This window comes from Mesoplodon bidens (genome assembly GCF_964165515.1).
Source record: "Mesoplodon bidens genome assembly, chromosome: 2".
NCBI classification, from domain to species: domain Eukaryota; kingdom Metazoa; phylum Chordata; class Mammalia; order Artiodactyla; family Ziphiidae; genus Mesoplodon; species Mesoplodon bidens.
The window spans coordinates 177,703,830-177,729,390 of record NC_138177.1 but is presented as its reverse complement, the minus strand read 5'-3'; the positions used below and the strand labels follow the sequence as shown (position 1 = coordinate 177,729,390).

At 47.1% G+C, this 25,561-nt stretch overlaps 1 protein-coding gene across 1 annotated transcript in view; it reads left to right on the top strand.

Annotated features, from left to right (window-relative positions):
• TNFRSF8 (TNF receptor superfamily member 8) overlaps positions 1 to 25,561 on the top strand; it is a gene marked incomplete at both ends in the record, with an annotated part of 64,575 nt that overhangs the window by 21,864 nt on the left and 17,150 nt on the right. Inside the window, 6 exons of the mRNA XM_081215855.1 lie at positions 3,030 to 3,146; positions 11,559 to 11,711; positions 14,122 to 14,215; positions 14,571 to 14,728; positions 17,272 to 17,388; positions 20,150 to 20,302. Of these exons, the coding sequence (XP_081071981.1) occupies positions 3,030 to 3,146; positions 11,559 to 11,711; positions 14,122 to 14,215; positions 14,571 to 14,728; positions 17,272 to 17,388; positions 20,150 to 20,302 (792 nt within the window). The remainder of the gene's footprint in view (positions 1 to 3,029; positions 3,147 to 11,558; positions 11,712 to 14,121; positions 14,216 to 14,570; positions 14,729 to 17,271; positions 17,389 to 20,149; positions 20,303 to 25,561) is intronic.

The window sequence follows — 25,561 nt, the reverse complement described above, 5'->3', positions numbered from 1 at the left end:
GGTGCTCAGGGGAGAAGATCTACGTGAAAGATGGGAAAAGAAGAAACTAGCCGTCAGTAAACACTCATCATTTTTCTGCTCCCTCTACTCCAGGGCCCGTCGCCTTTCTGTCCTCTGCACAAGCCACGCCTGTTCCTCCCGCAGGGCCTTTGCACTGGCCGTTACCTCTGCCTGGAATGCTCCCAGCCCACCCCCACCCCGCCTCCTGCACAGCTGCGTCCTTCAGTCCTTTGGGACTCAGTAGGCCCCGCCTCCATCCCCCCCGCTGTCTCCCTCTGTCACTCCACTCTCCACTGCTTTCCTCTCCCTGAGCTCCTGCTGTGTGTTCTTCAGAGACTGTCTCTGAAGTCTGAACCCACTTGCTAATTTCTTTTTTTTTTTTTAATATTTATTTATTTGGCTGCGTTGGATCTTAGCTGCTGCACGCGGGATCTGTTTTTAGTTGCGGCATGCGAACTCTTAGTTGCGGCATGTGGGATCTAGTTCCCTGACCAGGATCGAACCCCGGGCGCCCTGCATTGGGAGCACAGACTCTTAGTCACTGGACCACCAGGGAAGTCCCGCTGATTTCTTTCTTTATGTGCCGTCTCTTCCCCAGGCTCGAGTGTCAGTTCCATGAGGGCAGGGACCTCACCTTCAATCTCTTAAATCAGTGCTTGGGGGCTTCCCTGGTGGTCCAGTGGTTAGGACACCTCACTTCCACTGCAGGGGGCATGGGTTCGGTCCCTGGTCGGGGAACTAAGATCCCACATGCTGCAGCATGGCCAAATAAATAAATAAAAATAAATCAGTCCCTGGCGCGAAGCTCGTGGTCGGTAAGTGTGAGTCTAGTGAGTCAGACTGACCCCCAGCTCGGTTACTCTGAACCTGTGAGTGTGTTTCCTGCAACAGAGGGTTGTCTAAAGTTCACGCCAGAACAGCCCCTGGTGCTGAGAGGCGATTTTAAAGGGACCCAGGAGGGGAATCTGGAAAGAATCAGGTGATCAGGAAAGTTCCATGGTGGGGGGTGGTTTCAGCCTGACCTGGCTGGATATGAAGGGTTCCCTGGGGTGGAAATGGAGATGGAGGGGGTATCTCTCATATCAGTTTCCTGGGCTGCCGTGAGCAAAGTACCACAAACGGAGTGGCTTCAACACCAGCAGTTCATTTTCTCACAGTTCTGGAGGCTAGAAGTCCAGGATCAATGTGTTGGCTGGGCTGTGCTTCCTCTGAAGGCTCCAAGGAAGGTTCTGACCTCTCTCCCAGCTTCTGGTGGTTCCTTGGCTTGTGGCAGCATGCCTCCACTCTTCACGTGGGCATCTCCCTGTGTGCATATCTGTCTCTGTATCCAAAATTTCCCCCTTTTTCTAAGGACACCAGTCATACGGAATGAGGGCCCACCCTAATGACTTCATTTTAACTTGATGACCTCTGTAGGGGCCCTGTCTTCAAATAAGATCACATTCTGAGATACTGGAGGGTTAGGACTTCAGCATCACTTTTTTTTCGGGGGGGGGGCGCATAATTCAACCCATAACAACATTCCAGGACATCTGAGGAGTGCTAGAGAAAAGATGGAGAGGCCCAGGCTGGCTGGGGTACAGAGTACACGAAGGAAATGAGGTACAATGATGCCAGACCAGGAGTCTGCAGACAAGAGTGAGCCCTGGGAGTGCCAGGCTGAGGAGTCTGTATTGCTTAGGTTGTCATAACATGTATTGATCAAATACGTGCCAGCCCCTATGACAGGGGACTCATTGGTGAGCAGACACAGAAAGATCCATCCTTGAGGAGCTGACACTCATGTGGGAAATCCAGACACTAAGTTTATCCTCTAAATAAGTATGAAATTACAACAGAGTTAGGTGTAAGAGGGCAAGGTATGTGGGTCTCTGACGGTTTATAACCGGGGTCCTGTCCAAGTTGCTGAGGAAGTGATGCCTTGACTATGATGTGAAGGCTGAGTGGGAGTTTACTAGGGGAAAGGGGGGAAAAGCAGTCCTGGCAGAGGGCCAGCTTGTGCAAAGGCCCTGGGGCAGAAGGGAGCATGGCCACCTTGGGGAACAGGGGGACTCCAGTGTGGCTAGAGAATAGAGCCAGGGGTATATGAGTGGGCATTGACCATGGTAAGGACCTAGACCTCTATCCTGGGAGCCATGAGAAGTCTTTGAAAGTTTTCAGCAAGGAGTGGTGGGTCAGATTTACCTCTCTGAAAGCCCACTGGGGAGCTACTAAAGTTTCCTGAGCTAGAGGGTGTGTACCATCAAGCTAGTACTTTTGAGAGGTTCTTGCATGTTATTCTAGAGCAGGGACTCTTACCTGTGGTCCATGGACTCCCAAGGGTCTGTGAGTAGATTTCAGGGAAGCCATGAACCTGATTGAGTTCACTTATTTTCATTCGCCTCCAACAAAAATTCCCTTTATGAATTCCTTCCATTATGAATTAAGGCAACAAAGCACAGCAGTAATAGCAGTACCTGCAGCTTTTCCATCAGTAGAAATCAGGTATTCTCATATTATATTACAACTGCTGCAGATATCATAAGACATTGTTGATTTTCATCACTACTTTGAAACTATGGTAGTTATTAGATCTTATTTAATGAGCTTACAAAGAATCACATGTATGACATCTTAAATTATTTTGTTCAACGCTTTGATAACTGTATGCCAACATAGCTGGTTCCTTCGTAATCCTAAGTGTTTTACTTTGTGCACTTGAAAATGTGATTCTGAGCAGGGTCCACAGGCTCTCCCAGAATGACTAGGAGACACGAGAAATGTTGAGATCCGCTGGTCTAGATTCCTTTGGTTGTAACGAACAGCAACCTAACTCAGGCCTAAACAAGACAAAAGGGAAATAATTGAGTCAACAACAGAGTAGTCCATGGTGCCATAACTCAGGTTTGAATGACGTCCTCAGGAGTTCATTTCTCTCCACCTCTGTCACCTCTGAGTCATCTCTTTCTGAGGCAGGCCCTGCCCTCACCCCAGCAGCAATGGCCCTCCAAGGTGGCCTGACCTGGAGCTTCTCTGCTTCTCTTCCCCAGGGCGTTCCCTGAAGGAGCTGTGCCCTGAGGGGCCCAATGACTGCAGGAAGCAGTGTGATCCGGACTACTACTTGGACAGAAATGGCCGCTGCACAGCCTGTGTGAGCTGTTCTGGAGGTAAGGGCTGTGTCTCTCCTCCGGGGGCTCCTTCCAGGGAGGATGGGGAGCCTCAGGGGTGTGGGGAAGGCAGCGGAGGCGGAGAATCTGAAAGGTGGGGCGAATCAAGATTTGGTGCCTGTACTCTGAATCAGCCCCCTGGTTCCTCAGTTTACCCCTCTGGATTTGTGAATTGATATCAACCATGATCTTTTGCATCCATATTTTTTTTTCTTTTTTGGCCACGCCGTGCGGCTTGTGGGATCTCAGTTCCCTGACCAGGGATTGAACCCAGGCCCTCGGCAGTGAAAGTGCCGAGTCCTAACCACTGGACCGCCAGGGAATTCCCTGCATCCATACTTTTTAGAGAGACTTAGTTACCATGTTTCCTCAAGGGAGGGACTCACACTTCTGTATTAAGTTTACTTTAAATAAATAATTAATTAATTAATTAAAAATTTTCGGCTGCGTTGGGTCTTCGCTGCTGCGCACGGGCTTTCTCTAGTTGCGGCGAGCGGGGGCGACTCTTCGTTGCAGTGTGTGGGCTTCTCACTGTGGTGGCCTCTCGTTGCGGAGCACGGGCTCAGTAGTTGTGGCACACGGGCTTCATTGCTCCGTGGCATGTGGGGGTCTTCCTGGACCAGAGATCGAACCCGTGTCCCCTGCATTGGCAGGCGGATTCTTAACCACTTCGCCCCCAGGGAAGTCCCATGTATTAAGCTTAATCTTTGCTAAACCCCTAGGGGAAGACTCTTTTCTTATCCTAGATTTACAGTGAGGAAACTGAGGTTTAGGGAAGTTAAGGGCATTTCCAAAATTACAACGTTGTGGTAATTTGCAGCACTAGAGTTTTAGCTGCTGGTTTGACACCAAGGGCTTTGTTCTTTCCCTAAGACCACAGTGCTTCCAGGAGAACTTCTTCAATAAGTGCTTTCTTTGTTAATTTCTTATTGTGGGTAGTGAATATGGTTTGTGTGCTACCTCGCGTTTGTTGGGTTTTTTGGGGGGTGAGGTGGGGAAATTTGCTGAGATTTCTTGTGGCCTAATACATTTTCATGCGTTTTAGTATGTTTAGTGTGTTTGGGGGGAAAATGCGTATTCTGCTTGTTGTGTACAAAATTCCATGTATACCTATCTAATCAAGCTTGTTAATTATGTTATTTTAATAATATGCACCCTTATTTATTTTGTCACCTTCACAGAGGTTGGTTTTTGAGATAGACATGTTAAAATTTATCTTCCAATATGCTTGTTTTTCATCAGATTTTCATTGTGTTCTATTTTTGCTTTATAAATGTCAAAGCTATGTTATTAGGTACAATGTTGATGAGTATCATGCTATCTTGGTGGGTTGGACGTTTTATCAACATGAAATACACCTCTCTGTTTCTTATAATGTGTTTGCCTTAATTCCATTTTTGTTTGACATTAATATTGCCATTCTTGGGTTTTTTTTTTTTTTTTTTTTTTGTGGTATGTGGGCCTCTCACTGTTGTGGCCTCTCCCATTGTGGAGCACAGGCTCCGGACGCGCAGGCTCAGCGGCCATGGCTCACGGGCCCAGCTGCCCCGCGGCATGTGGGATCCTCCCGGACCGGGGCACGAACCCGTGTCCCCTGCATCAGTAGGCGGACTCCCAATCACTGCGCCACCAGGGAAGCCCTGCCATTCTTGTTTATGTTAGCATTTCGCTGGTGTATCTTTAAAAAATTTTAAATTAATGACCACATTTTATTAAACAAAAGTTATATGCGTCCATCATAAAAATTCAAGCAATACACAAATGTAAGGAAGAAAGTCAACTCTGCCCTTCCCCCATCAGTGGGTGACTGACACCTCTCTGTCCCTCTCCAAAGAGAGAAGAATGGGTAGGTTAGTAGCCAGACAGACTATACACACATAGAAAGAAGGGATCTTTAAGAGGATGGGATCATACTATTTATAGCGTGAAAATTATTATATTTAACTTTATTCAAATATATCAGAGGAAGAAGGAACCAAAGTGAAGAAGCTAAACTATCACAAGAGACAGTAGTTCCTAAAAAAAAAAAAACCCTCTGAAATTAACAAAAGAGGTTATGAAAATCAATAAGTGGCTAGGAATCCTTTAAGGAATGACTGTCTCTTCTGGTAGAGTCATATTCTACTTGTTTCAATTTTGGGGTAGCAGAGAGTTGCTTGACTCCCTGTAATGAAAAATGAATGGCTCAGGCTTCCCTGGTGGCGCAGTGGTTGAGAGTCCGCCTGCCAGTGCAGGGGCCGCGGGTTCGTGCCCCGGTCCGGGAAGATCCCACATGCCGCGGAGCGGCTGGGCCCGTGAGCCATGGCCGCTGAGCCTGTGCGTCCAGAGCCTGTGCTCCGCAACGGAAGAGGCCACAACAGTGAGAGGCCCGCGTATCGCAAAAAGAAAAAAAAAAAAAAAAAAAGAATGGCTCGCTGGCCTCCCCATCCTCTTCCAGACTTTTATTGCTTACATTATTTTTGCATCGTCATAGTCTATGATGTTTATCATCTTTTCTGTAGCCCTAAGTCCCTTGGCATGTTAGCTTTACTTTGCTATTTAAATTCATTCATTGTGCCCTATGAGTCCATTTATCACAGCTTCTCATTCTTGAATTTTTCAGTTTGATTTGTCACTTGATTGGTTAGGTTTCACTGTCATGTGGACTTTTCAGGGAGGACTCATCTTTGCACCTTCCTTCACTTTTTTCATGTTTGAGAATATTTGTTGCTTTTAAACTGGAATGACAACTTGGGTGGGTATAATATTATGCCTGGGACATATTTTCTCTAGAACTTGGTAGGCATTGGTGCACTGTCTTCTCGTGATGGATATTGCTGTGGAGGGGTCTGCAGTCAGTTTCTTTCCCCCTCTTTGTAGGTGACTGCAAGAATTATTCTTTCTCTAGTCTTAAGGATCAAAAACTTAACCAGAATATGCCTTGATATTAATTGTTTGGAAACAAATCTTCCCGGTATCTGGTATGTCTTTTCTATCTGCAGATTTAGTTCTTCCTTCATTTCAGGGGAACTGACATGGATTTTATCTCGGCTAAATAGATATATCTCAGTGTCCACTTGATGGATACCAGTTATTCTTATGTTTGATTGTCTTTGCCTTTCCTCCTTGTCTATCAATCATCTTCATTAATTGCATTAATATCTGTCTTTTTACCTTGCATTCACCAGTATTTTCTCAATCTTTTCTCCATGCCGTTAACTCAATTTTCTGTCTAATGTTTTTTGTTTCTTGCTGCCCAGGGCAAGACAGGGCCCCCAGGACACTGGTAGTTCACTTACTGAATTTCTAATTATGGTGTTGTGCATCTCAGTTTGTTTTCTTTTGCTCTGCAGTCTTCCTTCTTATCTCATCCTTTGAAAACATCAACTTTTTTTTGAGCTCTTCCTTTATTGAATTACTATTCTTATTAAGTTCCTTTATAGTGTGAAGCACTCCTGGGATTGCTTGTTAGTTGCAGGCTGGGTTCTTTGTCCTTGCAAACTATATTCCTATCTTTTTTAGATCTTTCTCTTTTTCTTGTCTTCCCTCCTCCCTCCCTTCCATCTTTCCTGCTATAGCGTGTTTGCACTGTCGCCTTCTTATATTTTTCCTTCTTGCTTGAGCTTAGCCAGGGCAGCAGCTCTGTCCTTGATACAGTATGAGGGATTTCTCCTTCACACCTGCCCCATCTCACTGTCCTTGAGTTCGTCTTCCCAGCTCAGAGCATCAGCTGGGGACTCTCAGGGTTACTTTTTTTTGGCTGTGCAGTGGGGCTTGCGAGGTCTTAGTTCCTCAACGAGGGATTGAACCTGGGCCACGGCAGTGAAAGCACCGAGTCCTAATCCCTGGACCACCAGGGAATTCTCAAGAATTACTTTTTAAAAAAAATTGTGGTAAAATATACGTAACATAAAATTTATTGTTATTACTATTACGGTATACGGTACGCAGGCCTCTCACTGTTGTGGCCTCTCCCGTTGTGGAGTGCAGGCTCCGGACGCGCAGGCTCAGCAGCCATGGCTTATGGGCCCAGCCGCATGTGGGATCTTCCCGGATGGGGCACGAACCTGTGTCCCCTGCATCAGCACGTGGACTGTCAACCACTGCGCCACCAGGGAAGCCCAATTTATTATTTTAACCATTTAAAAATGTACTGTTCAGCGGCATGAAGTACATTCATATTTTTGGGTGACCATCACCATCATCCAGCTCCAGAACTTTTTCATCTTCCCCAATTGAAACTCTCTCCCCATTAAACACTAGTTCCTCGTCACTCCCGACACCCTCACCACAAGCCTTTGGCAACTACCATTCTATTCTCTGTCTCTATGAATTTGACTACTCTAGGATGTTCATCGAAGTGAAATCATACAATATTTATCCTTTTGTGACCTGTTTCACTTAGCGTAATATCTTTAAGGTGCATCTATGTTGTAGCATGTGTCAGAATTTCCTTCCTTCTTAAGGCTGAATGGTAGTCCATTGGATGGATCTACCACATTTTGCTTGTCCGTTGATGTCCATGGACACTTGGGTTGTTTACTCCTTTTAGGTATTGTGAATATTGTTGCTATGAGCATAGTTGTACAAATAGCTGTTCAAGTCCCTGCTCTCAATTCTTTACACACTCAGCAGTGGAACTGCTGGATCATGTGGGAATTCTATGTTTAATTTCTTGAGGAATCCTGACTGTTACCTTTGAAACTTGTTTTAGGAGCCTGAGGGCGGCCTGGGTGGGGGTCAGAAAGCAGCCAGAGATGGGTGTTGTCATGGAGGCAGGGGCTCTGCCTTCTCTTCTGTCGGATAGTCTTTATCAAGCTCCTGCTGCCTAGAAAGGGGTGTCCCCCACTCCTGGAGCTTCTGCTCATTCCCCCAACTAGGGAATTGGCAAGTCCACGCAGTCTTTTCTGCCTCTGCCCAGGCCTTTGATATTACATGCAGGCAGTTACTCAGAGTGTTTTTTTCTTGAGTTTTCCGTGGATGTCTACCCACTGTCTTTAGGTGGAGTCTCCAGATTTTAGAAAATTATCAGGATTTTATTCTCTCCTCAGTACAGCTTCTAGGCTGCAGGTGAGAGTGAGGGGCTGTACCAGGGTCACTACAACAAGGAAGAGAGAGGAGAGGGTCCCGAGATGGTTTTAGGAGCCAGGCGTAGGGGGGGAGGGGAGTGTCTTTTAATTATTGCTGCCCACACCCCATTGGCCAGAACCAAGTCACATGACCGCCTATCCGTCTGCAAGGGAGGCTGGGAAATGTAGTCTTCCTCTGAGTCCATTTGACACAGGATTTGGGGAACGCATCACTGTGCTCCAGGGGATTCCTTCTCATAGCTGCAATATCCTTTTGCATCTCCGAGGATATTAATTATACTGATTCCAAAGGCTTGCTCTGTTTTCTCTTTTATCTGTTTTCTTGAGCGTTAGTTCTGTTTGAGTTTGGGGCTCTTTTTTCTTGGTGCTGGTTTCTTCTGGTCTTTGGTGACTTCGAGTTCTGCACGTGGGATCTGATGACTGGGGTAGGGTGGGGGTCTGCGAGTGGGGCTTGTGAAATCCACCTCCGGGGACTGCGAGGATGAGCGGGTGGGGTGGAGGTGCCAGGCGGGGTCTGTCAGAGGCTGGTCCTCTGGGTCTGCAGGGTCCCTTCCTTCCCCAACGGCTGACCAGCCCGGGGGCGCCGCCCAGCTCACCTCACCCGAGTATCCTTGGGGAGACGCTTGGCTTCTAGCTCTGTGGCGTGACTGGATGAGGAGTGTGGGGCGAGAGACCCACCTGGGTGCTTCTGCTGCACTCCTTGTGGGATTCCCTCCCGCTTGCCCCTACCATTCACGCACTTGGAGACAAGCACCCAGAGCCTATCCTAGCATAATCAGTCGTATGGGGTTCGTTTTGGGCTGTGGTCTCCTTCCATCCAATTCCATCTGCCCTCCATATTTAAGAAGTCTTCATCATTTCTGGTTGACCAAAAATGCCCCTTCTTGTTTTCCCAGGGATATTTGCATTCTTTAATTATTATTTTTACCAGTGATTTTTTTTTAAGGTAAAACTCATCATTTAAAGTGTACAGTGCTGTGTGGGACTTCTGTGGTGGCACAGTGGTTAAGAATCCGCCTGCCAATGCAGGGGACACGGGTTCGAGCCCTGGTCCGGGAAGGTCCCACATACCACGGAGCAACTAAGCCCGTGCGCCACAACTACTGAGCCTGCGCTCTAGAGCCCGTGAGCCACAACTACTGAGCCCACATGCCACAACTACTGAAGCCCGCCTGCCTAGAGCCTGTGCTCCACAACAAGAGAAGCCACGACAATGAGAAGCCCGCGCACTGCATAGCCCCTGCTCGCTGCAACTAGAGAAAGCCCACGTGCAGCAACGAAGACCCAACACAGCCAAAAATAAATAAATAAGAAAATTTATTAAAAAATGAATAAAGTGTACAGTGCTGTGGCTTTATTATATTCACAATGTGCAACCACCACTGCTATCTAATAAAAAGAAACCCCCTTAGCTCCCAATTCTCCCCTCCTTCCATCCCCTGGCAATCACTAATCTACTTTCTGTCTCTATGGATTTGCCTACTCTGGACATTTCATATCAATGGAATCATGCAATACGTGGCTTTTAGTGTCTGGCTTCTTTCACTTTATATAGTGTTTTCAAGGTTCATTCATGTTGTAGTGTGTATCAGTACTTCCTTCCTTTTTATGGCTGAATAATATTGTGTTATATGGATATAACACATTTTGTTTATCCATTTATCAGTTGATGGACATTGGTGTCGTTTCTACTTTTTGGCTATTATGAATCATGCTGGAATGAACATGCATGTACACGTTTTTGTGTGGACATATGTTTTCAGTTGTCTTGGGTATGTACCTAAGAGTGGAATTGCTGGATCATATAGTAAATCTATGTTTAAATTTTGAGGAACTGCCAGACTGCCTTCCACGGCTCTGTCCTACTTTATATTCCCGCTAGCATTCTATGAGGATTCCAACTTCTCCATATCCTTGCCAACACTTGTCATTGTCTGTCTTTTTTATTCCATCCACCCTAGTGGATATGGCGTGGTCTGTCATAGTGGTTTTGGTTTGATGACTAATAGATGCATCTGATGACTAATGACATTGAGCATCTTTTCATATGCTTACTGGCCGTTTGTATATCTTCCCTGGAGAAAAGTCTTCTTAAATCCTTTGCCCATTAAAAAAAACCCAAAAAAACTGAATAGACTTTTTTTTTAGAGCAGTTTTCAGTTTATAGAAAAACCAAGCAGCAAGTACAGAGATTTCCCACATGCCGGCTCTCCTCACCCTTTTCCCCAGTATTAACATCTTGCATTAGTGTGGTACATTGTTACAGTTGATGAACCAATATTGGTGCATTATTAACTAAAGTTCATAGTTTACATTAAGGGTCACGCTTTTTTTTTTTTTTTTTTTTTGGTACGCGGGCCTCTCACTGCTGTGGCCTCTCCCATTGCGGAGCACAGGCTCCGGACGCGCAGGCTCAGCGACCGTGGCTCACGGGCCCAGCCACTCCACGGCATGTGGGATCTTCCCGGACCGGGGCACGAACCCATGTCCCCTGCATCGGCAGGCGGACTCTCAACCACTGCGCCACCAGGGAAGCCCAAGCGTCACTCTTTGTGTTGTATGTTGTATGATTTTTGACAAATGTGTAATGTCATGTATCCACGACTGCAGTGTCATACAGAATAGTTTCACTGCTTTAAACATCTTCTGTGCCCTGTCCATTCATCTTCCCCTCCCCGACCCCCTACCAAACCCTGGCAACCACTGATCTTTTTACCGTCTCTGTAGTCTTGTCTTTTCCCGAAGGTCATGTAGTTGGAATCACAGTATGTAGCCTTTCCAATTGGCTGCTTTCCCTGAGAAGTTTGCATTTAATGCCCCTCCATATCTTTCTTGCCCATTTTAATATTGGGACATTCACTTCTTTTTAATACCATTTTAGTGATCTCCAGGGATGCGGGCTAGGAGGTGGAGGCTGCCTCATGGACCCCGCCTGCCCTCTGGTCCTCACATCAGGAACACTCTGGAAGGAAGGGCTGGGCATACCTGCTGCCCTGCCCAACAGAATGCCATAGCAGCATCCTCCCTCACGCGCTGGACTGTCCCTGGGACTTTTCTTTTTTTTTTTTTTTTTTTTTTTTGCGGTACGCGGGCCTCTCAGTGTTGTGGCCTCTCCCGCTGTGGAGCACAGGCTCCGGATGCGCAGGCTCAGCGGCCATGGCTCACGGGCCCAGCCGCTCCATGGCATATGGGATCTTCGCGGACCGGGGCACAAACCCGTATCCCCTGAATCGGCAGGCGGACTCTCAACCACTGCGCCACCCGGGAAGCCCTCCTGTGACTTTTCTGAGTCCCTTCCCTCGCCCTCCCTCTGTCCCCGGTGACCCCTCTCTGTGTCCCTTAGACGACCTCGTGGAGAAGAAGCCGTGCTCATGGAACTCTACCCGCGTCTGCGAGTGCCGGCCTGGCATGTTCTGTGGCACATCAGTCATCAACTCCTGTGCCCGCTGCCTGCCTCACTCCGTCTGCCCAACAGGGATGGTTGTCAAGTTCCAGGGTGAGTATCCCCACCGCCCAGGACCACGATCGGTGCCAATGCTTCCCCCCGCAGACCTCCCAACGACTCTCCAGCTCCCACCTCCTCCTTCCTGCTGGACGGATCGCATCTCCTATCACGATGACGCCAGGGATGCAAACGGAGGCCTCTGCTGCCTCTTCCCTGCGCCTCAGGTCCCAGGCTCAGAGAGTCCCAGGCACCGCCCTGGCTGGAAGAGGTCTTGGGTTGGTTTGAGGATCGGGGTAGAAATTCTTTGATGCCTGATACACAAGAAAGAAACCTGAAGTTTCTGTCCTGGGGGTTTCCTGGAGGATGAGGGCTGGTTTCCCATTTTGGACCAGGGATGCACCGTGCTTCTCACTCCACCACGCATTCGCACACGCTGTTCGCTCTTTCTGGGACACCCTTCCTTCTCCGTTCACTCAGTCAACCGTGCTTTCAGCCCTCTGTCCAGACATCTCCTCCCGACCTCTCCCAGGTCGCTTCTCGACATGGAGGCGAACACTTGTGTCTGTCTCGGTGTGGTCAGAGCTTGTCTCCCTCCCTAGGCCGTAGCTTCGTGAGGGCCACGGTCATCTCCCCGCTGCCTAATTAGACACCCGGCGCAGAATCTGCTCTTCAGAGATATGTGTTGAATGATGTGACAGGGAGATCAGAGCTGGGGGTGGTGGGTTCAAATCTGGCCGGATTCGCTCTGGTCACACAGAACCCTCAGCAGGGGGACCCTCAGAAGCCTGCCACCCACAAGCAGGGGCAGGTGGTGGCGTGGAAAGGGCTCTGGATTGGACATCAGGTACCTGGGGTTCTGTACAGCTTTGCCTCGTGGGGCATGTGCCCAGTCCTCTCTGGGCCTCAGTCTTCCCATCTGTAAAATGCAGAGGTGTGACTAGAAGGCCTTGCATGGGGGCTTTTCAGCTCAGAAACTCTTGCGTCTCTAAGAAAAGTAGCCTTGAGTTCTGTCGCTCCAGCCTGTGGACCAGCTCGGGCTGGCGAAGCTCTCTCGACGGTGTTCCTGCACCTGCCACACGGAGGCGCCAGAGGCCTCTCTTTGCTGCCCCCAGACCTGCTGCCCAAGGCGGTGCCCCGGGCCACGCTTAAAATGTGGCCAGTCGCACTGAGATGTGCTGTCAGGATAGAATATGCCCCGGATTTCAAATACTTAGTATAGGAAAAGAAAGTAAAACATCTCATTAATTATTTTTTTTGTTGATTACCTATTAGCATAATAGTTTAGATATATTGGGTTAAATAAACATATTGCTTAATTTCACTTGTTTCTTTTTTACTTTTTAAAATGTGGCTACTAGAAAATTTAAAACGATGACGTGTGATTGACATATTTTATTGGACAGCACTGCTTTAGAAGTGCTCCAACCTTTGGCTGCGAAAGCCTGGCTAACTTCTAGATTCCTCTGTGGGACTTCCCACTGAGCAACTCGCAGGACCTCAGTCTCTTCTGCTGTAGAATGCAAAGTAGTTTCTGTCCCAGATCAAGCTTATCGCTAAGCCTTACACTAAGACCTTGCATAGGCTTTCTCCCCTGAAATTCTCCAGACGTCATAAGACTGTATTAGCCCCATTTTATAAGTGAGGAAATTGAGGTTCAGAGATGGCAGGTAATTAATTGCTCAAGACCACAGAGCAGGGAGTATCTGATCCGGTGTTTGAACCTTATGCCCACCCAGGTCTTATCACCCCACCACAGTGCAGATGGATGCGATAAGTCAGCATTGCTCATGCCCTCCTCTACCAAAACTTCCAAACTCAAGTCCACTTGATTGAAAGCACTATGTGTTTTCTTCTCCACTTTTCCTTCCACCCAGTAGTCTCCAGTACTCTTTGGCTTGCAAGTTACAATGTTTTTGGCTCATGTAACTGAAGTGTCTGGGAATAGTTTTGTGGCGCTTAAGGCATGGCTGGATCCAGGAGCTCTGTCTTTTCCCGTCTATCATCTCTACTACCCTATGTGTTGGTTTGTCTGTAAAATACCTACCAGCAGCTCCTGGCTTGCTTCCTACCCAACCCTAGTGGAAAGACAGCTTCTCCTTCCCACATTTCCAACAACCAAAATAAAATCTTGAAATTGCATCTCATAGGCGTGTCTTGGGTCCTGTGCCCACCCCTGAACCAGTCCATCATGGCCAGAGGAATGGGATGGATTGATTGGTCCAGCCTGGTCCCATGGCTACGCCTGAAGTGGGGTCCCAGCCCCTTATCACAGACATTGAGACTGGGAGGTGTAATTCTCCAGGGAAAATTGGACGGCTTTACCCCAAAAGGGAACGGATGCTAAGCAGGCACAAACATCAGATGGCCACTGTGTTTTCCTGGGTTGCGGTGGTAAAAGGTGTATTTTGGAGCCTCTGGCTCTGTAATACCAAGTCTGAAGGCATCACCATCCTCCCTGCAGGCACAGCGCAGAGGAACACTGTCTGTGAGCTGCCTTCCCCAGGGGCCAGCCCCAACTGCAGCGCCAGCCCGCAGGACTGCAAGGCCCCTGCCAGGTGACTCCCGGCCCCCTCCTATCCTGCTGACCTTAGCGTGGGGCTGTCCCACTCCATAGGAGGTCCAGGGCACTGCTGGCTGCGGGTAAAGATGGAGTTCAGCCCAGGGAGCCTCTCTGCCAAGCCCACAAGTCATTTGAGGCCCTACTGTGTGCCCAGCCTGCCCTGAGCACACAGGAGACCGAGAAGGCCTAGAAAACACAGCCCTTACTCCCAGGAGCTGACAGTGGGCCTGCCAGAGGCTGTGGGCAGAGCATCTGGGGACCTATTCTCTATAGAAACGGTTATCCCTGAGCACAGACTCCCTTTGCCCCATCAGAAAAATTGCCAGTCCCATCTCCCGCTTCCTTCCCAGCAGCACCATCCCCCAGGCCAAGCCCACCCTGACTTCTCCAGCAAGCTCTGATGCCAGGACCACACTTCTTGGAGGGGGCAACCCCCTCACCCCAGAAGATGCTTCTAAAATCGCTGCCCACTCTAGCTCCTCCGTGGGGAAGCTCAATCCAGATCCAGGTAAGTTCTCCAGAGAAGCTGTGGGCTGTCTCCAGGGAAACGGTGTCCGATGGCTGGGCGACTGTGTGTGGCAGTCAGGGCAGGCAGGCACCGAGCTGTGGTCTTTCCCAGTGTGGGGAGAAGAGGGTCTCCAGGTCTTCTGGGGCTGAGGGCTTCGAGGGCCAGAGTAGATGATGGAAGGACTCATTCGTTTCACGTTTTGGGTGCAAGACACTGAGGCAGGTGCTGGGACATGCAGCAGAGCAGGCCAGCCTCTGCAGGTGTCAATTTGATGCCCCCCCTGGTTCCCATGGTGACAAATTGGGGTCCTCAGCTCACTCCTGTTTATTACCCAATAGCCTTCCATTGTATAGGGATACCACACTTTGTTCATCCAAACAGTTTTTGGACTTTTGAGTGGTTTCCATTTCGGGGCTATAATGAAAAACATTTATGTGAATGTATGTTTTCATTTCTCTCTTTTTAAAAAATTGATTTGCAGGACTTCTTGTAATTCTTTGTCCTATAGTTGTGTTCAAGACATCTTCTCCCACCCTGTGGCTTGCCTTCTCATCTTCTTTACAGTGTCTTTTTTTTTTTTTTTTTCTTGCGGTATGCGGGCCTCTCACTGTCGTGGCCTCTCCCGTTGCGGAGCACAGGCTCCGGACGCGCAGGCCCAGTGGCCATGGCTCACGGGCCCAGCCGCTCCGCGGCATATGGGATCCTCCCAGACCGGGGCACGAACCCGTATCCCCTGCATCGGCAGGCGGACTCTCAACCACTGCGCCACCAGGGAGGCCCTTTACAGTGTCTTTTGATGAAGAGACGTTCTTAATTTCAGTGTCATCTTTTCCTTTATGAGTAGCGCTTTTCATGTTCTGCTTTGTAAGGCTTTTCCTCCGCTGAAATCTCAATGACACCCTACCTTTATTTTCTAGGGTCATTGCTGTTTTGCCTTTGTTTAAAGAGTCCCCATGAAAATTCAGTTGAACCCACGCCATTTATCAAATAAACTGTCTTTTCCCCACTGTTTCACATGCCACCTTTGTTGTAAATCAAGGGTCCATATATGTATGGGCAGGATTCTGGAGTCTCTATTCCATTCATTGGTCTCTTTGTGTATTCCGTGTGAATATCATTCTCTCTAATTACTATAGTTTTTCAGTAAGTCTGGATGCTTAAGCAACTACTCCAACTTTGGTCTTCAACAGTGTATTGGCTGTTCTTGGTAATTTGCATATCCACATAAATTTTAGAATCAGCTTTTCAAATTTCATAAGATATCCTATTGGGATTTTAATTGGGATTGCACTGAATCTACAGATCAGTTTGAAGAGAATCCACCTCTGCACTATTGAGTATATGGTATAGCTCTACATTTATTTAGGTCTTCTTTATTTTTTATTTTTATTTAAAAAATTTTTATTTTATACTGGAGTATAGTTGATTTACAATGTTGTGTTAGTTTCAGGTGTACAGCAAAGTGATTCGGTTCTACATATACATATATCTATTCTTTTTCAGATTCTTTCCCCATATAGGTTATAACAGTGTATTGAATAGAGTTCCCTGTGCTGTAAGTAGGTCCTTGTTGATTATCTATTTTATATATAGTAGTGTATATATATAAAATATATGTTATATATGTTAATCCCAAACATATATGTTATATATGTTAATCCCAACATATATATATATATGTTCATCTCAAACTCCTAATTTATCCCTCCCACCCCTATTTAGGCCCTCTTTAAATTCTCTCAATAATGTTTTATTATTGTCTGTGTAGAAATATTTACATCTTTTGGTTAGATTTCTAAGTATTTGGTATTTCTGATGATGATGTAAATGGTACCTTTTTTAATATTTCACGTTCTAACTTTTTATTGTTAGTGTTATTTTGAACTATGTGAAATGCCAGTATTTGACTGTTTCTGTACTATCAAAATGGCAATTTCATGTGGTTCAATGGAAATATATAGACGCTCAATTGATTTTGATATAATAACATTCTATCCAACTACCTTGCGAAACTCACTTATTTCTTCTAATAATGTATCTTCAGACTCTTCGGATTATCTGTGCACTCAATGATATCATCTCTCCATAACTACTTGGTATCTTCCTTTCTAAACCTTACCTCTTTTATTTCTTTTTCTTGCCTTATTGCATTGCCTATGATCCCCAGGACCAAACTCAATAGAAGTTGTGCTAGTAGGCATTCTTGCCTCATTGCTGAACTCAAAGGGAAAGTGGCTAACAAAGTTTGGAGCAGGGCAGTGACAGAGCAGTGAGACTGGGGAGAGGGCTCTGGCAGAGGGGAGGGACTGGAAGCGGGGGTGGGGGCAGTTAGGAGGCAGTTAGCACTCTTCTCCTGTGTGGCCTTAGACACGTTCCTTCCCTCTCTGAACCTCGGGACTCCCTCTGAAGGACTGATGGACATGTGCAGAGTTTGGGAGCTGGCCCTGGAGCTGGGGGGCTTCAGTAATGGGGGGGGTGGTAGGATGAGGGCGAGGCCTCTGTCAAGGTGGCCTGGCCTGAGGCTTCTCTGCTTCTTTTCCCAGGGCTGACCCTGCAACAGCCATGCCCTCAGGGGTCTGCCGACTGCAGGAAGCAGTGTGACCCTGACTACTACCTGGACAGGGACGGTCGCTGCACAGCCTGTGTGAGCTGTTCAGGAGGTAAGGGCCTTGTTTCTCCTCCAGGGGCTCCTTCCAGGGAGCAGGTGGGGTCTTAGACAAGCGGCCAAGAATCTGGGGGTGGGAGCCTTGAGCTTGGTCTCGGATGCTCAGCCCTTGGGAGCCTGGTTCACCTTGCTGGCGTTTTTTGAGCAGTTGGCTTCTAGTGACTCCTACTCACGATTGTGGGTTTTGATGGCTGTGACCCCTTTTCAGAGAGCTTCCATTCACTCAGTCTTTCCTGCAAGGAAATATTTGTCGATCACCTACCTGTTTCAAGCTTGTCGCATTATTTTTGTATGTATCCTATGATGCCTGGATTGCGATTGCCCCCATTTTACAGAAGAGGAAACTGAGGCTCGGGGAAGTCAGGGGGCTTCCAAGGGCCACAAGCCCTCGCAAATGGCAGGGCCAGGATTTGAACTAGGGAGTCTGCCACTGGGTTCTGAGCTCATCACTCCACTGTGCTGCCTCTTAAAGCGCCTCTGCACAAGCACTTAGAGACTGACTGCTATATGCACGGTGGGATGACGTCCTGCCAGAGTTTCCCCTGCGGCCAGCTCCCCGCAGCCTCACAGCGCCACCAGTCTCCCTGTGACGTCCCAGCAGCTGCCCAGGCCTCGGGCTGCCATGGCTGTAGCCCCGGCCCACTCACAGTGGCCACAACCACCGGCGGGAGGCCTGATTCTGTCTCTGCAGCAACACGGATTGGAGTCCAGGGAGGCCAAGTTGGGGAAAGGACACTCCGTTCGTGGTCGCTGGGGTCACTGTTCCAATTACTAAGGTCACAGAGCAAATTTTCTCAAAACTGAGTGATGAAAAGCAACTATTCGCTGTACTCGTGGAGTCTGTGGGACAGAATTCAGACCCAGCACCGCGGGGACACCTGGTCTCTGTTCCACGACGTCTGGGATCTCAGCTGGAAAACTTGAAGCCTGGAGCTGGAATCATCTGAAAGCTTTTTCATTCTCGGGTCTGGGGTCGATGTGGCTGTGGGCTGGGCCCTCAGATCCTCTCCATGTCGGCTTCTATATGGCCTGCTTCGGGCGTCCTCAAGTCCTGGGTGCTGGACTCAAAGATGAGTTGAGGTGGGGTGGGGTGGGGTGTAGAAACCATACCCATTTTTATGACCCAGCCTCGGAAGTTACACGGCGTAACTTCCACTACATTCTGCATGTGGAGGCGGTCACAGGGCCCCCTTGAGTCATGAAAGGAAAAAAAAAGCCTTCTTTTTTTTTCCTTTTTTTGGCCGTGCCGCATGGCATGTGGGATCTTAGTTCCCCGACCAGGGACCATGCTTCTTGATGGGTAAGTGGCCGAGCTCTGGAAGAGCAGACAGACCCAGAGCTATTGTTGTGGCCATTCCTGGAAAAATATAATGTCACAGCTGCTGTGTCAGATGGGGAAACAAGAGATGGCTCTGGGCCCAAGAATTCCTTCAACTTGAATAACTGAAGCCCTGCAACCCTGTGGAGTGGAGCCCAAGTGGCTGGGGTCAAGTCTTGCCTCTACTGCTTGGGAGCTTATAAGCTCAAGCAAGTTTCTTAACCTCTCTGGGCCTCAGTTTCCTCATCTGTAAAATGCGCAGAATAATAGACCTCTCTCAGAGACCTGTTCTGGGAGTTGTTAAACCGGGTTAATCTGGATAGAGCACTAAGAACACTGCCTTGCACACACTCGGTTATGTTAATACCATATTATAAGTAATAATGGGAGGTTTCAGGAAGACACTGTGCAGTCCCTTATCTTTATCGTGCAAGGCTTCTAAGCCTGTAAGTATCCCGCCAATTGAGAAATGTCCTTATTGAGCGAATCACATTTGTCTAAACTACTGATACAGTCATTCTATTTTCACCCGTAATCAGAGCATGTAGAATATCCCCAAACATGTATAAATGCATTATTATACTTCTTCTTTTACAAAACCACTAACAATTTTTTTTTGATTTTTGAAAAAACCCACTTTTCATCATGGAAAATTTCAAACATATTCAGAAGTAGAGAGAATCAGGACTGGTTATGGACTATCACCCAGTTTTAAAGAATTATCAGTCAGGGCCAGTCTTGGTTCATCTCTATCCATGCCCACTCACTCCTGTTCTCTGAATTATTTTCTTTATTTAAAAATTTATTTTATTTTATTTTGGGGGGATTTTTTCTTTTAATAGCTTTATTGAGATATAGTTGACATACAATAAAATGCACACTTTTAAAGTGTGCAGTTTGATAGGTTTTGTCATATGTGTGTAGCTGTGAAACCATCACCACAGTCAAGACAGTGAACTGTCCGTCACCCCCAAAGCTTTCCACATGTTCCTTACCATCCCTCCCGTCGCTCCCTGCCTCTGCTCCCATTCCTAGGAAACAGTTATGCTTTCTGTCACTATGGAATAATTTGCATTTTCTGGCTTTTCCTATAAACAGAATCATAGAGTATATACTCCTTTTTTTTTTTTTTTTTTTTTTGGCCGTGCCACGTGGCATGCGGGATCTTAGTTCCCCGACTAGGGATCGAACTTGTGTCCCTTGCAGTGGAAGCTCGGAGTCCTAACCACTGGACTGCCAGGGAAGTCCCTATATACACCTTTTCTTGTCTGCCTTCTTTCGCTCAGCATAATTATTTTCTGCACCAAAAGATCTGCTCAACGGAATCATCAAATGAGCATGTGCTCCTGGGCAAATATGTCTCTGTCCTGCTGGGGCTTCTCTGGACCCCTGCCCTCTCCATCCCAGTCCTTCCTCAGGGCCCTTCTCTGTCCCGCAGACCACCTCGTGGAGAAGACACCCTGCATGTGGAACTCCTCCCGCGTCTGCGAGTGTCGACCTGGCATGTTCTGTGCCACGTCAGCCTCCAACTCCTGTGCCCGCTGCGTCATCCGCCCCATCTGCCCACCAGGGATGGTCACCAAGCTCCAGGGTGAGCAGTTCACACCCCCAACCAAGGGGCTGAGTTCTCTGTCCCTAGGGCTGCCCCTCTCCCCACCCCCAACTGACAAATGACCTTCAATCCCAGCTGTTAACTAGGTCAGGTTTGGGCTATGTTTTCTCTTTGAATAGTTAGATCCAGGGAGTGGGATAAAATTCAAAGTTGGCATTTTGGTAAGAGTTTCTGAGGATTATTTTACAATTTTAAAATTATTTAAAATTTTTTTTATTTTTCTTCTTGAAATTGTTGGTCTGGTAAAATCTTGACTTGTTTGCAAGGCTGTTTTATTGACTCAAGATAGATCATATAAAGTTTATGAAGAAGCTACCAATTCAAATGATGGACATTCACTAGAGTGTAAAAAAGTATAAACCCTTGACAGTGGACAAAAAAACAAACCAAAAAGTTCATCAGCAGATGAGAGATTTCAACAAATTTCTAGAAGGTGGAAAACAGATGGAAGGGTGGTAACAAATGAAACCAAGTGGAGGAAAGCTTACGTAACTAGAATTCACTCGACAAGGCCTGCAGAAAAGTGAGGGGTAAGTTGCTCCTAAGACCCACCAGAGAGGCTCTGGGCTTAGAGCAGGCAAGTAAAATGAAGGATGGGGGTGAAGTGGAGAATTAGAAACTGCAGTGAGCTGCAACTTCATCTCGAAAATAAAAATTAAAAATTTGTAACAATGTAAAACCCACCAACCAAAGTACAATCTAAAAATAAAACAAAAGAATGAATATAACAACAGCAAAAAAAATGTGTAACAATGATATACCATGGGCATTGACCAGTCTGAGAGATGGTGCCTGATTTTTTATCCCCTGATGAAAATGATCAACTTTTTGGCTAATGACACTGAAGGACTATCTAGGGAAAGCTAGATGTTGGCCACTCTGGTGCAAAGCCCCCTTTGCTTGTGTGTTTGGGAGTACATCCTGTCAATGGGTTGTTCCTGCTCAGTCACGCTGAAGTGAAGCCTGCCAGCTCACACACCCCACCCATGAGCCCAGAGTTCCCAGGCAGACCTCCTGCTGAGGGAAGAGACCCACTGTGAAAATGACATACTAACAACACAGTAGAAGAAACCCCATGTGCCGCTGGAATGGTCAGCATCGTTCTTTTTAAATAAATATGAATGAGCAGTAAAGATTTTCAGACTTATAAGGAAAAACAGCAGTATGAAGGAGAATAACAAGACACACAAACAGAAAAACTTACTACGGATGAAGCAATGATGAACCCAGGAATGGAAGAGAAAAAAATTAGTGCCCACAGAAAAATTCAAGAAGTTGTTACAACCACAAAGTGACAACAGAAGGCAAAGAAGAAGGAACAGAAAGAGAGTAAAGGGCAAGAAATGGCTTTCAGAAAGTGCCCTTGTTACCAATCTGTTGCCTCTCAGGTCCCAGTTCACCCTTGAGTACCTGCTGTGCCCTAAAGGATTAGACTCTTGGAAGATTTCTCCTCGTTGAGTGTGATGCTACGCTTTGCCAGTAGGGAGCGCGGGAGGACCATTGCAGGAGAAAGGAGGCTTCTCTTGGCTATATTTGTTTTTTCCTGCTCCTGCTGCAGAGTCTGTCTGCAGGGCCTGTGGGTGGGGACATCTGGTGGTGTCCTGCCCCAGTCATGCTTCCAGAGTAGACAGTCTCTCGGCAACCACAGGCCCAGGCTAGGTCTGGTGACCACCTTCCATGCTTCAGGCCTCATGTCAGCAGAAGTGCCATAATTTCCTCTGTGGTCCCACCCTCCCACCCCGCCCCGCCCCGCCCCCAGCCTTGGGTCTTCTGCACACCATTTCTCGACACAGTTACTGTGTGCTCCCACGGTGGTGCCCCAGCTTTCCCTGTGTACCTGACCTGAAAAGTGAGACTTCAGATTGAAATGACCTACCAGGAGCAAAGCAGGATGAATGAAAATTACCCACGTGTAGACATAATAGATGCACCACCATTTATTTATCCATTCACCAGTTGATGGACATCTGGCTTGTTTCCAGTTTAGGGCTATTATAAATAATAGCAGCTACAACTGAATAAAGCAGCTACAACTGTTCTTGTACACGTCTTTGTATGGACATATATTTTCATTTCATGGGTAAATACCTAGGAGACGGATGACTGGGTCACTGTGCTGGCCACACAGAATGTCTTTGAGGGCCAGATCAAAGCTGACCACGTGTGATCTGATCCAACCACATCATTTTACACGTGGAGAGAAGCATACATAGTGCCAGAGCTAGAGCTGGAACACAGAGGTCCTGAGTCATAGCCAAGTGCTCTCTACTGGACCACACCAGCTCCTTCTTAGTTGAACAGAGAATTTTTTACTTAGCTAAAATACAATTACGTTTGAAAGCAGAATAAAAACATTTTCAGACATAACAGGGCAGAAATTCTGCTTTTCCCCCATGTATCCTTTCTTAGAACGTTACTTGAAGATGTAATTCTGTTAAATGAGGGGCAAAAAAGAAAAAAAGAAAAAAGATAAAGCCACGAACTCTGGAAAACAATGGTTCTATCCCAGGAGAGCAAAGAAGGGAAGTCCCAGAATGACAGCTGTGCTAAAGGCATTACAACATCTGGTTGAGCCCCATCAGAGCAAGAAAATGAAGGGCTCCAGGGAATTGTCTGTAGGAATAAAAGGTAGAATTACAGTCAATTTCATGAGTAGTAGCGTTGAAAAACTTGAGGATATGGTAAAGGCACATTATTCTTTTATCAACAAGGAAAAGAAAGGTGACTGAAAACTCTAGGGAAAATAAAAAGCTGGCAAGAAATGTACAATTCAAATATGAAGATGAAAATTTCATCTGATTTTAAGCAATTTCTGGTTGTACCAAAAAAGGATCCCATTTGACCTTGATGTTAAGACCATTCTCCTTCAAATGACCCAAGGATCAGGTGTTTCAATTTAAAAAGAAATATTTAAGTCTGGTATATCTTTTTTAGCTTCTACATTGAGACTAAAAGCAGGCAGTTTCTTCCCCCCCCACCCACTTCCAATGGGCCCTCTCCAGAGAACACAGGCAGACTACGTATGGGCTAAAATAAACCATGCCTTCTTCTCACCTTCAGATCCAAAGGAGGAAGAAAAGGGGAGGGTCAGTAACCCAGGGAGAAAAGAGGGTGAGGTATGGTACATACAGAGAAGGGATGAGAGGCACCCAGGAGCGCTGGGCCCACCTTCTCCGCTTAGAGTAAGGGCAGCAGTTCTGTTGCTGGTTCCTGTTGCAGGTGTTCCAGTGGCAGCTCAGACCGAGGCTGCCTTAGAGAGAGGCCAGAGGGTGCTAACTGGGTGTAGCCACAGTTAGTGTTCTTGAGCCCAAGAGCTCCTTGGATCCTCTGGAAGCCAACGCTCACTGAATCCCCAGGACATCTCAAATACAAATAGAAATTAGCATAACGAACTGCATTATCTTCCTCATAGCCCAAGGCCTCTGGGCTTCAACTAATTTAGGTAATTGTGTGGTGACCATGTGCAAAGACATAGCATGTATTTGGAGACCCCCCCAAAATCAGATGGTTCCTCAGGACCCTACCAATGCAAGAAGAAAATTAATCCTAGCCTCACTTTCTCTTCAGAGTGTTTCAGGAAAAATCTGAGAGGTATCATGGGAGCTTTTAGAAGGGAGGCGTGTGTGGGCGGGAGGTTTGTTTTGTACCACATAAGGGAAGGGGTGCCCCCTCCAGGAACATGGGGGCAGAGAGGGTTAGTAGTTGGGCTGGACCTACTTCAAATGTGGGCCATTTTTTTTTTTTTTCTGCCCTAGAAAAGCAGTTAATCCTAAGGTTGTAAGAAAGTGCTCAGGCCCCAGGCAGGAGGCAGTGTGGTCCAATGGAAAGTGTTCTGGGCTGGGACTCAGGAGCCCTGATTTCTGACTCTAGCTCCGGCTCTGTGGTTCTCTCCATTTGTAAAAAGAGGTGGCTGGGTCAGATCAGAGATGACCATGCTTGAACTGGTCCTCAAAGACATTCTGTCTGGTCAGCACAGTGACACAGCCTTCCTGCTTCTAGGTACTCAAGTGAAATGAAATTATATGTTTTCACAAAGACTTGTACAAGAATACTCATAGCTGCCTTGTTTATAATAGCTTCAAACTGGAGACAACCCAAATGTCCATCAACTGGCCACCGGCTAAATAAATGGAGGTACATCTCTACGATGGAACAACTACTCAGAAATAAAAGGGAATGAATTACTGAGACAAGCAACGTGAATGAATCTCAGAAACATTATGCTGAGTGGAAGAAGCCACACACCAAAGAGTACACACTGCACAATTCTGTCTAGTGAAGCTCTGGAGGCAAACTCATCGTAGTGACATAAAGCAGATCCGTGGCTGCCCGGGTGTAGGGGAGGATTGATTGCAAAAGGACAAGGGAACTTACTGGGGAGGTGGGAATGTTCTAGATCTTGAGTGGAGTTACAATTACATGAAGGTACAGTCATCCCTCAGTATCCGCGGGAGATACCCAAATCTGAGTATGCTCAAGTCCCTTATGTAAAATGGCAAGGTACAGTGGGCCCTCAATCTCTGCATGTTCTGCATCCATGCAGTCAATCAGTCTGCAGCTGGTTGAATCCTCAGGTGTGGAATCCTCGGATGTGACCCGCAGATATGGAGGGCTGACTGCTGAATGTATACATTCCTCAAAACTCATCAAACCGTGCACTTAGGGGACATTTCCTTCTATGTAAATCATGCCTCAATAAAATTGATTTCAGAAGAAAAGAACTTTAAGAATTGAGGCTACATTTACATACCAGAAGATGTTTAAATTTATTTATTTGTTTACATTTATTTAATGAGATTTCTCTTAAATAAAACCAGGAAGCCTGGAGTCACCAGGCCACCTCCCCGCATGGTCACAGCTGGCTGGAGATGAGGAGTAGCTTTCTTTTTTTTTTGTTGAAATATTTATTTATTTAGGCTGCTCCCGGTCTTAGTTGCAGCATGTGGGATCTTTGTTGTGGCACGCAGGATCTTTAGTTGCCACATGCGAACTCTTAGTTGCGGCATGCAGGATCTAGCTCCCCGACCAGGGATCAAACCTGGGCCCCTGTGCTGGGAGCACAGAGTCTTACCCACTGAACAACCAGGGAAGTCCCCCAAGGGGGGACTTTTCCACTTTTCCACTTTGATCTTTTGAAACACAGATCTGATCGTCTCAGCCAATTAGAGCCACAGGAATAGTGTGTTACAAAAACCTCGACTTTGCAGCATTCACCTCTCACTCCTCCGCGGGTCAGCT